Below are 11287 nucleotides of genomic sequence, written 5' to 3'. Positions count from 1 at the left end.
GGCATTCCTAACTATGTAAGAATACCTTTCAGGTAAGCTAGCAGATCACGGAGGAGGAGGTAAGACAGGGGTGAGACTTTCGCAAACTTATATAAACAGAAAGCAATGTGGTTTCTAACAGATCAGTACCCAGTGGCTAAGGTCCACATAAGGATTCCCTGAAAGCAAAGGACAGCAGTGACCCCACATGGGGGACAGGAAGCAGGGCAGAATTTGCAAGAGACTGGGAGACTTAGGCCATACCTGGGGGTATTTAAGGATAGGTCCTGTGAGGGGCTGATAGGTTAGCTAAGCTTAGAAGAGCTGTTCACTAAGTCTCCTTGGACTCAAAGTTCAAGTACTTCTCTCAACTTCTCAGAACAGAAAGAAAGAAAGAAAGAAAATACACCAAAGACTACATATTTTTCTAAGCTGGCGAAACGAAGATCAGGATTGCAGAGTGGGACTGTTTTTATCTTCTTTCTTATATCTCCATAAAAATTCAACTTGACTATTCTTAACTTTGCTTTGGTTGAACCAAGTAGAAAAATAATATATAATAATGATGATAATCATGATGGCTAAAATCCACTGTGCTACCACAGGTCACTTTACACAGATTAGCTCACTTATACCACCAAATGTTCCTTTGAGGTGGATACCATCATTACCTGAATTTTACACACAAGGAAACTCAAGCTCAAGAGACGAAGTAGGTTGGGTCAAGGTTAAGCCAGACTGTGAACTGAAGTCTGCGTGCTTAACCGCCACGCTTGACTCTTTCCTGAGTGGGAAGGGCTGGCAGTGGCAGAAGCACAACACCGAGTTCGTCCCCTGGGAAGTGTCACCGGTTCGGGAGGACAGCCACGGAGGTGACAGCTGGGAGGAGCAGCAGGGAGGGCGATGCGTGGGATCCAGGGGGCAAAACCAGGGGATGGTCTCCAATACCTGTAAGCACTCGCATGGCGCCGTGGACTGCGTTTAAGTCTCCGCTCACCAGCATCCCCATGAGCAGGTTGAAGAGCTGGGGCCAGGCTTCGGGCCAGTCCCAGTGAGCGATGGCTGACACCGCATAGGCCACGCTGGAGCGCACCTTGCTTATCGACTCTCTTAAGCCATTGGGCAATAGCTCCCGGATGACAATTTTTGCCTGGAGAGGAGAAAAGCCCACCAGCCATTAGACCAGGTTATAAGTGAGTGGCAGAGTCCTATCCAGTTCATGTGCTAGAAAAACAATGTGTACAAGACACTGCATATCTATGGAAAACTCCAATACGCCAACTGGACGAGTAATTCATCCAGAGCGTCTAACTATGGTCTCTAAACTTATGCTGTCCATTATGGTAGCCACCAGCTACATGCGGCCATTTCAATGTAAATTAATTAAAATTAAGTGAAGTTAAAAATTCAGTGCATCAGTTGCCCTAGCCACATTTTAGGAGCTCAGCACCCATAGGTGACTAGCAGCTGTACTGGACAGCACAGACACAGAACGTTTCCATGACGCAGGACGCTCCAATGGACAGCGCTGCTCTAGACCTTCTACCTCAAAATTTCTTGGGGGCCCAGCATGGTTGCACAGCACTGGACTAACTAGAAACATTATTTCATGTAACCCTCAGAGACAACTCTTTAAAGTTGGAATTTTAGATATTTAGGAAATTGAAGCTTAGAAGTTAAAATATTTTTTGAGTATTTCATAGCTAGTAAAAGGCAAACTGGCATCTGCACCCAGGTCTGCCTGGCACTCGAGCTCTCTCATCTGCAGCACGGCTCCCTCAATGCCAGCTACCAGTCACTCCACGGGCTTCTGATAGCTCCTTGTGGTCAGAGAACGGCCCTCACATCTCCACGGGCAGACAAGTCGAGTACCTCTCCTCACCCTTTCTGTGGTCTCAGGAGGCCTGAACCTCTCCGACTGGGCACACCAGTGAGTCTCCACGTACTGCTTCAAGATGACTGATGCCAGCTGTGAAAAGAGTAAGCCAAGTAGCACAGCAAGAAAAAGACTCTCTTCAAACCATACACACGGCCCAATATATTCATCTGAAGTCTATCTAAATCTGGTATAAAATTCTAAGTTATTTATAAAGTGGCCTTATTCTTTCACTTTCCCATAAGAAAGTTTCACCAAGTAAAGGGAAATTACTTATAAATTGGGCCAATCAGTCTCGACTTACCTGACGGATCGCCAATGCCCCCTGGGGATCTACGGTCAGCTCTGCCAGGTGAACACCAAATTCTGGAAGGGCAAAGTCTATTGTGAGTCCAAGAGCGGCCAAGAAAGCCATAGCGGTTTACTGAGCTCTAACCCTGATGCCAACAGGGAAGATTTCAGAGGATTCAGTGGCTCCAAGAGTGCTGATGATGCTCGGATTGGCTCCTCTAAACAAGGGAAGCAGGGCAGGGCTGCTCACGATGAACAGTCCAGCACCCCTCACTTCCTCCAATCGCTCCACAGCCGTCTCGCCTTCCAAGGTAGCAATGCACGTTGTATCTAACCAAAAACCGCTGCTATCTAACCCCAAAGGAAAATTAAAAGGTGAGACTTCAGGAGTGGTCCAGATGTACACCACCAGAGAAGAGATGATTAAGTCTAAGAAAATCTGGCCTTCACAGGCTTAGTCCTAAAAATACAACTGTTATAAGTGAGCAGTTTCTAACAAGCAACGTAAGCAGTAATCTCAAAATGCATATTGGGAAGCTACAAACAACTCTGACTCCCAAATTAAAATTTAGCTCCTTCAGTGTAATCCCTATCAAAATCCCAATGACGTCTTTTTGCAGAAACAGAAAAACCCATCCTGAAATTCATATGGAATCTCAAGGGACCCCAAATAGCCAAAATAATCTCGAAAAAGAAGACCAGAACTGGAGGACTCACACAAATCTACAGCAATCAATACAGTGCGGTACTGACATAAAGACGGTCATACAGATCAACGGAATAGATCACTCAATGCGGAAGGAACAGTCTTTTCAACAAATGGTGGTGGGACAACTGGATATCCATGTGCGAAAGGAGTAAGTTGGACCCTTACCTCACACCATAACAAAAATTAACTCAAAATGGGTCAAGGACCTAATAAGGCCTAAAACAATGAAACTCTTAGAAGAAAACATAGGACAAAAGCTTCGTGACATCATGACATTAGATTTGGCAATCATTTCTCGGATGTGACGCCAAAGGCACGGGTAACAAAAGAAAAACCAGACTTCGTGAAAATTTAAAAATGTCGTGCATCATAGGACACTATAACAGCGTAAAAGCAGCTACCCACAGAACGGGAAAACTTGCAAATAGGTATGTAATAAGCCACTAACATCCAGTTATATAAAGAAATTCTACCACTCAACAACAACAAAATGACCCAATTAAATGATGGGCATAAGACTTGAATAGACATTTCTCCAAAGATTTATGAAGGCCAATAAGCAAATGAAAAGATGCTCAACATCACTAATCATTAGGGAAATGAAAAGCAAAACTGAGGTACCACCTCACATACATTAGGATGGCTACCATCAAAAAAACAGAAAACTGCCATTGGAGAGGATGTGAAGAAAAACTGGAACCCTTGTGCACTGTTAGTGAGAATGCAACAGGGTACAGCCGCTGTGGAGAACAGTACAGTGGTGGCTCCTTAAAAATTTTTAAATAGAATTACCATATGATGCAGCAAATTCCACTTACGGGTATATACCCGAAAGAAATGCAAGCAGTGTCTTGAAGAGATATTTACTTGTATGCCATGTTCACAGCAGCATATTTCGTAATAGCTAAAATGTGGAAGCAACCCAAGCAACCATCGACAGATGAATGCATAAGCAAAATGTGGTCTATATGTACAATGGAATATTACTCAGCCTTTAAAAGGAAGGAAATTCTGCAATAGGCTAAAACAACTGCTATAATGCATGAACCCTGAGGACAGTACACGAAGTGGAACAAGCCAGTCACTAAAAGACAAGTACGTATGTACCCACTTACACGAGGTACTTAGAGTAGTGAAAATCATAAAGACAGAGAGTAGAATGGTGACTGCCAGAGGCTGGGGGATGGGGAATTGGAAAGTTACTGTTTAACGAGTATAGAGTTTCAGTTTTACAAGAAGAAATGGGGATAGCTGGCAGTGAGGGCTGTACAACAATGTGAATGTATTTAATACCACTGAACTGTGCACTTCAAGAAGGTTAAGATGATAAATTTTATGTTAAGTGTATTTTACCACAAGAAAAAAAGTTTGAATTTACATCTAATTTATACTTGCAAAGGAGTAAATTATCAAATATATATTTGTGAAAAGAGGAAGCAGAATGTAAGACCAAGAGCGCACCCTAACTTTCGCATCTTGCCTTCCAGGGCTGCGTGATCCACTATGGCAGCCATCAGCTACAAGTGGCTACTGAGGACCTGAAATGCGGCCTCCGACAACTGACACGTGCTGGAAATGTAAGACATGCACCAGACTGCAAACGCAGTATGAAACAAAATACTGTGGAATATTTTAGTAAAGTTTATATCGATTACATATTGAAATAATACACTGCATACATTTGGTTAAATGATTACAGTATTAAAAATGAATTTTACCTGTTTCTTTTTTACCCTTTAGCTACTAGATGATTAAAACGTTCATGTGACTCACATTCTTCCTACTGGACAGCACTTTTTTGAGAATGGACAGCAGCTTTCAGAACTGCTTGGTTGTGGCAGGTGCACAGGGGAAGTAACGTGCAGGCTCACCATCCCACTCGAGAGCTATGATCAGTGGGGTTAAAGCCTGGGCCCTGAGCTGCCGTGGCAATCCCTATCCAAATTCCAATGGCGCTTTCCACAGAAACAGAACAAACAATTCTAAGATCAGCATGGAACCACAAATGACCCAAACAGCCAAAGCAATCCTGAGAAAGAATAACGTTAGGGGCATCATGCTCCCCAATTTTAAATTGTATCACAAAACTGTAGTAATCAAAACAGTGTGGTATTGGCATAGAAACAGACATACAGATCAGTGGAAGAGAATAGAGTGTAAAAATAAACCCACACATACGTGGTCAATTAATTTATGACAAAGGAGCCAAAAATATACAATGGGGAAAGGAGAGACTCTTCAACAAATGGTGCTGGGAAAACTGAACAGACACATGCAAAAGAATGAAACCGGACCACTATCTCACACCACACACAAAAATCAATTCAAAATGGATTAAAGATTTGAATGTAAAAGACCTGAAATCATAAAACTCCTTGAAGGAACCACAGGCAGTAAGTTCCTTGACATTGGTTTTGGTGATTTTTTTTTTCATTTGATACCAAGATTAGAGGCAACAAAAACAAAAACAAGTGGGACTACATCAAACTAAAAAGCTCTGCACAACAAAGGAAACCATCAACCAAATACAAAAGCAACCTACTGAATGGGAGAACATATTTGCAAATCATGTATCTGTTAAGGGTTTAATATACAAAATATATGAAGAACTCATACAATTCAATAGCAAATAAAACAACTGGATTTTAAAATGGGCAGAGGACCTGAATATACACTGTTCTAAAGACCTAGAGATGGCCAACAGACACATGAAAAAGATGCTGAACAACACTAATTATCAGGGAAATGCAAATCAAAATCACAATGAGATAAACTCACACCTGTCGCAATGGCTACTATCAAAAAGATAAGCAATGCGGGCTACCTTACGTTTGATAGTGTATATATGTCCATGCCGCATAGCACAGGGAGATCAGCTCGGTGCTTTGTGACCGCCTGGAGGGGTGGGATAGGGAGGGTGGGAGGGAGGGAGAGGCAAGAGGGAAGAGATATGTATAACATGTGTATATGTATAACTGTATAACTTTGTTATAGAGCAGAAACTAACACACCATTGTAAAGCAATTATACCCCAATAAAGATGTTAAAAAAAAAAAAAGATAAGCAATAACGGGACTTCCCTGGTGGTGCAGGGGATAAGACAGGGGGTGCAGGTTCGATCCCTGGTCAGGGAACTAGATCCCACATGCATGCCATAACTAAGAGTTCGCATGCCACAACTAAGTAGCCTGCCTGCCACAACTAACACCCAGCACAACCAAATAAGTAAATAAATAAATATTAAAAAAAAAAGAATAAGCGATAACAAGTGTTGACAAGAATGTGGAGAAAAGGGAACCTTTGTGCATTGTTGGTGGAAATGCAAAATGGTGCAGCCACTATGGAAAACAGTATGGAGGTTCCCCCCAAAATTAAAAATACAGCTACCATTTAAGGCAGCAATTCCACTTCTGGGTGTTTATCCAAAGAAAGTGAAAACACTAACTCAAAAAGATATATGCACCTCATGTCCATCGCAGTACTATTTACAATAGCCAAGATATGGAAACAACCCAAGTGTCCACCGATAGGTGAATGGATAAAGAATATGTACGTGGTATGTATGTATATGTATGTGAGTACGGATACACACACACACACACACACACACACAAAATAGGATATTAGTCAACCATAAAGAAGAATGAAATCTTGCCACTTACAACACTATGGATGGACCTTGAGGGCATTATGCTAAGTAAAGTAAGTCAGTCAGAGAAAGACAAATACCATATGATCTCACTTATATGTGGAATTTAAAACAAACAAACAAAACAAAACAAAACAAACAAACAAGCTCACAGACGCAGAGAACACACTGGTGGTTGCCAGAAGCTGGAGATGGGGGGTGGGCAAAATGGGTGAAGAGAGTCAAAAGGTATAAATTTCCAGTTATAAAATAAATAAGTCATGGGGAAGTAACGTGCAGCATGTCAACTACAGTTAAAAATACCGTGTCACATATTTGAAAAGTTGCTGAGACTAGATCTTAAAAGTTTTCATCACAAGAAAAACAAAAATTCAGTAAAAAAAAAAAAAAAAAAAAAAAAAAAAAAAAAAAAAAAAAAAAAAAAATCAGTTGTTGTGCTATTATTTTTATTGCCCATCATGAGTACATTGTTTGGCTTTCTTATCGATGTAACTAAAGTTACTTTCCATGGTAAGTGCTAACTATCATAACTAGATTCCACTGAAATAGCCATCCAAAGGGTATTTATGCAATACAAAAGCTTAATATCAGGAAAAAGTTGTTCCAGGCAATGTTCCATGTTCAAGGCTTATCCAGGTAAGCAGGTGAAAAACTACTGAAAATAATCTACGGCTATTTTTAAAAAATGTTTTCCTTTATACTGTTCTCTTTTGTATTTGGGTTGCTCTATTTTTTAAAAAATTTTATTTATTTATTATTTATTTTTGGCTGCGTTGGGTCTTTGTTGCTGCGCGTGGGCTTTCTCTAGTTTTGGCGAGCGGGGGCTACTCTCTGTTGTGGTGCGCAGGCTTCTCATTGCAGTGGCTTCTCTTGTTGCGGAGCATGGGCTCTAGGCGCGCAGGCTTCAGTAGTTGTGGCTCGCGGGCTCCAGAGTGCAGGCTCAGTAGTCGTGGCGCACAGGCTTAGGAGCTCCGCGGCATGTGGGATCTTCCCGGACCAGAGCTCGAACCCATGTCCCCTGTATTGGCAGGCGGATTCTTAACCACCGCGCCACCAGGGAAGCCCCTATGCCTATTTTTAAAAATTAATTAATTAATTAATTTTTGGCTGCGTTGGGTCTTCATTGCTGCACATGGGCTTTCTCTAGTTGCGGCGAGGGGGGCTACTCTTCATTGCAGTGCTGAGGCTTCTCATTGTGGTGGCTTCTCTTGTTGTGGAGCACGGGCTCTAAGCAGGCGGGCTTCAGTAGTCGCGGGCTCAGTAGTTATGGCTCATGGGCTCTAGAGCGCAGGCTCAGTAGTTGTGGTGCACGGGCTTAGTTGCTCCATGGCACGTGGGATCTTCCCGGAACAGGGCTCAATCTGTGTGCCCTGCATTGGCAGGTGGATTCTCAACCACTGCGCCACCAGGGAAATCCCTATGCCTATTTTTTTTAATGTTTAACTTTGAAATAATTTTTAGACTTAAAGTAGTTTCCTCCAATGCGTGACAGTCTTATTCTTTCCTTGTCTTTTATGACCCGACCACTTTTGATAAGTAATGGTCAGTATTTTGTAGAACACATCTTGGTGTTCATTCGACTGACGTCTCCTCATGATCAGATTGAGGTTATTCATTTTTGGCAAGAATATCAGGGAAGTGATGCTGTGTCCCTAGCGCATCATAATGTTGATAAATTTTCTTATTGGTAATGTTAACCATGACCACTTGGTAATGTGGGGTCTGCTGGATTTTCCACTGTAAAGGTACTGTCTTTCCCTTTACAAATGATAAAAATCTTCAGAGAGATACTTTAAGATTATGTTCATATCCTGTTTCTCTTCAAACACTCACTGATTGATTTTAGCACCCAATCTGTGGATCCTGCCTGCAACAATTATTACTGTGTTGTTTGTCCTGTGGTGCTTTTGTATTTCTTATTCTCCTTACACGTACTAATTACTTGCAATTCTTTTGTAAGGAAGCACTGTCCTGTCTCCTTTATTTATGTCGACCCGTGTGGAGTCATGCTTATTCATTTCACTCCCTGAGTTTTAACCCAACACTCTCATTATTTGTTCTGTTGCTCAGCTGTTCCACTGTGGCCACCAGCACACCTTCTTGCAGGCCTTTCCACATGCTCCCATCGTTTTTCAAGGCCTTCCTTACATCCTGTTATCACAGGATATTCTAGGCTCACCTTGTATTTTCTCTGCCTAAACCCTGGAATCCACTTTTCCTCCAAGGAGCCCTGGCGCTTTTTAGTGGAGAATGCTATTTAGAGATCAAGATCTGGGCACTGGGTGTGCTCACTGCTTCTGGGATGTCACTGCTCCTAGGCCCTCTCAGAGAACAGCACTACGACGTATATGTATGCATACTAACCCATGCTTACACATACATCTGTCCGTCCATCCGCCTGCCAATCCATCCATCTATCTACTGATAACTCAAATGCCAATCCAATATCTCAAGGTTCACTCTGCTTGTCCTCCTTATTTGTAATGCTTTCTCTGATAGTGATAAATCTGGCCCTCATTATCTACAATAAAATTATTTATTTGTTCAATCTTAGTATACACAGAAACTAATTACAGAACTATTAACACTCTTGTGGAAAACAGATATGTTAACTGGAGTATAATTTTTGTGTACAGTCCTTTTTGACTTGAGTCTTACAATATGCAGTCAAAATACTATTTTCCAGGGACTTCCCTGGCGGTGCAGTGGTTAAGAATCCGCCTGCCAATGCAGGGTACATGGGTTCGAGCCCTGGTCCAGAAGATCCCACATGCCGCGGAGCAACTAAGCCCATGCATCATAACTACTGAGCCCGCGTGTCGCAACTACTGAGGCTGCGCGTCGCAATTACTGAAGCCCACGCACCTAGAGCCCGTGCTCTGCAACAAGAGAAGCCACTGCAATGAGAAGCCCAGGCACTGCAATGAAGAGTAGCCCCTGTTCACAACTAGAGAAAGCCCGTGAGTAGTAACGAAGACCCAATGCAGCCAAAGATAAATAAAATTTAAAAAACAAAAAACCAAAATAGTTTTCCAAAGTTACTTAGGTTACTTCTTTCCTCCCACAACACCTAGTAGTAGTTACACTGTTCATCTGTATTACAGTTAGGTTCATTTGTTACTAATTGTACCCTTCCATTGTTTGATTTTAATTATTTACTTATTTTGGGGGTATATAAAACTTTATTATGATTCTCAGAGTTAAAGCTACACAAGAAGTCATATACTCCCTCCTCATCCCTACTAACTTCCTTCCATCCTCTCCCCAGCTGCTCCACGTAGATAACCAATCAGTTTCTGGTTTATCTTTTCTGTATTTCTTTTGCATAAACAAGCAGATACATGTGTGTTTTCTTGTATCCTCTTGTTTACATGAAAAGTAGTATATTATACTCTTTTGCGCTTTGCTTTTTTTCAGTTAACATTATAATCTGGAAACCATTCCAAAACAGTTCCTCAGGATTCCTTATTCTTTTTTTTACGGCTGCATAAATATACCACTGTATGGATACACATACTTTTTTCAGCCATTTTCCTATATATGGGCAGTTAGATTGCTTCCAACTATTTTGCTTTTATAAACAATGTTGCAGTAAATAATAGTGTGCAGTACGTATTTTTATATTGTTAAATGTGTATCTTCAGGGTAGATTCCCAGAAGTGACACTGCTGGGTCAAAAGTAAGTGCATCTGTAGTGTTGTCAGGTGTGGCCAAATTTCCCTCCAAGAAGGACTGCACCAATGTGCATTCCCACTAGCACCATTAAAGAGTGTTTCTCTAGGACTTCCCTGGTGGCACAGTGGTTAAGAATCGGCCTGCCAACGCAGGGGACAGGGGTTCGAGCCCTGGTCCGGGAAGATCCCACATGCCGCAGAGCAACTAAGCCTGTGCGCCACAACTACTGAGCCTGCGCTCTAGAGCCTGCAAGCCACAGCTACTGAGCCCGCATGCCACAACTACTGAAGCCTGCACGCCTAGAGGCCATACTCTGCAACAAAGAGAAGCCACCACAATGAGAAGCCCACGCACCGCAATGAAGAGTAGCCCCGGCTCACCGCAACTAAAGAAAGCCCGTGCGCAGCAACGAAGACCCAACGCAGCCAAAAATAAATAAATAAGTAAGTTTGGAAAAAAAAAAAAAAAAAGTGTTTCTCTACAACCTCACCAACAGAACGTGCTTTAAAATTTTTGCCAGTCTGATAGAGGAGAAATGATATCTTAATGTTGTTTAATTTGTATTTCTCTAAATCATGAGGGACTTTAAACTATTTGTGTGTGTTTGAGTGCCTTTTTAATGACACTTAGGAGGAGGGGTGAGTTCTCTGTCCATGCCCCACCCCCTCATTTTTCTATTGAGGTTTTGGTCCTTTGGTTCTCAATTTTTAAGAGTTCTTTATATATTAAGGATATTATCCTTTTGTCTGTGGTATATGCTGTGAAAATATCTCTCTGTCAGTTGTCTTCTGACTTAAAAATATTTCATCGCTATTTATTTCTTCTGAGCTTGTTTTGAGATCCAAGTTTCTAATGTATAATTTCCCTTCTCCCTCAGGAACTCCTGTTCACATCTCTTGCAGGGCAGGTCTGCTAGTAATGAAGTCCCTCAATTTTTGTTTGTCTGAGAAAGTCTTAATGCTTCAGTTTTGAAGGCTGATTTCAGTGGATACAGAATTCTAGGTGGTAATATTTTTCTATCATCACTTGAGATATCTCACTCCACTCTTCTCTTGCTTACATGGCTTCTGAAGAGCGGGCCCATGTAACTGTTATTTTTTTTTTTTTT

At 41.8% G+C, this 11287-nt stretch overlaps 1 protein-coding gene across 1 annotated transcript in view; it reads right to left on the bottom strand.

Moving 5' to 3' along the window:
* IPO9 (importin 9) overlaps positions 1-11287 on the bottom strand; it is a 45877-nt gene that overhangs the window by 26371 nt on the left and 8219 nt on the right. The window contains exons 2-4 of the mRNA XM_007456146.1: positions 2160-2221; positions 1862-1948; positions 928-1129 (exon numbers count right to left, since the gene is read on the bottom strand). Coding sequence (XP_007456208.1) covers positions 928-1129; positions 1862-1948; positions 2160-2221 — 351 coding nt within the window. The remainder of the gene's footprint in view (positions 1-927; positions 1130-1861; positions 1949-2159; positions 2222-11287) is intronic.

The sequence above is a fragment of the Lipotes vexillifer genome, unplaced genomic scaffold, assembly GCF_000442215.2.
Source record: "Lipotes vexillifer unplaced genomic scaffold, Lipotes_vexillifer_v1.1 scaffold1201, whole genome shotgun sequence".
Taxonomy (NCBI): domain Eukaryota; kingdom Metazoa; phylum Chordata; class Mammalia; order Artiodactyla; family Lipotidae; genus Lipotes; species Lipotes vexillifer.
Note: the sequence above shows the minus strand (reverse complement) of the source record. Positions and strands in the feature narration are given on the sequence as shown.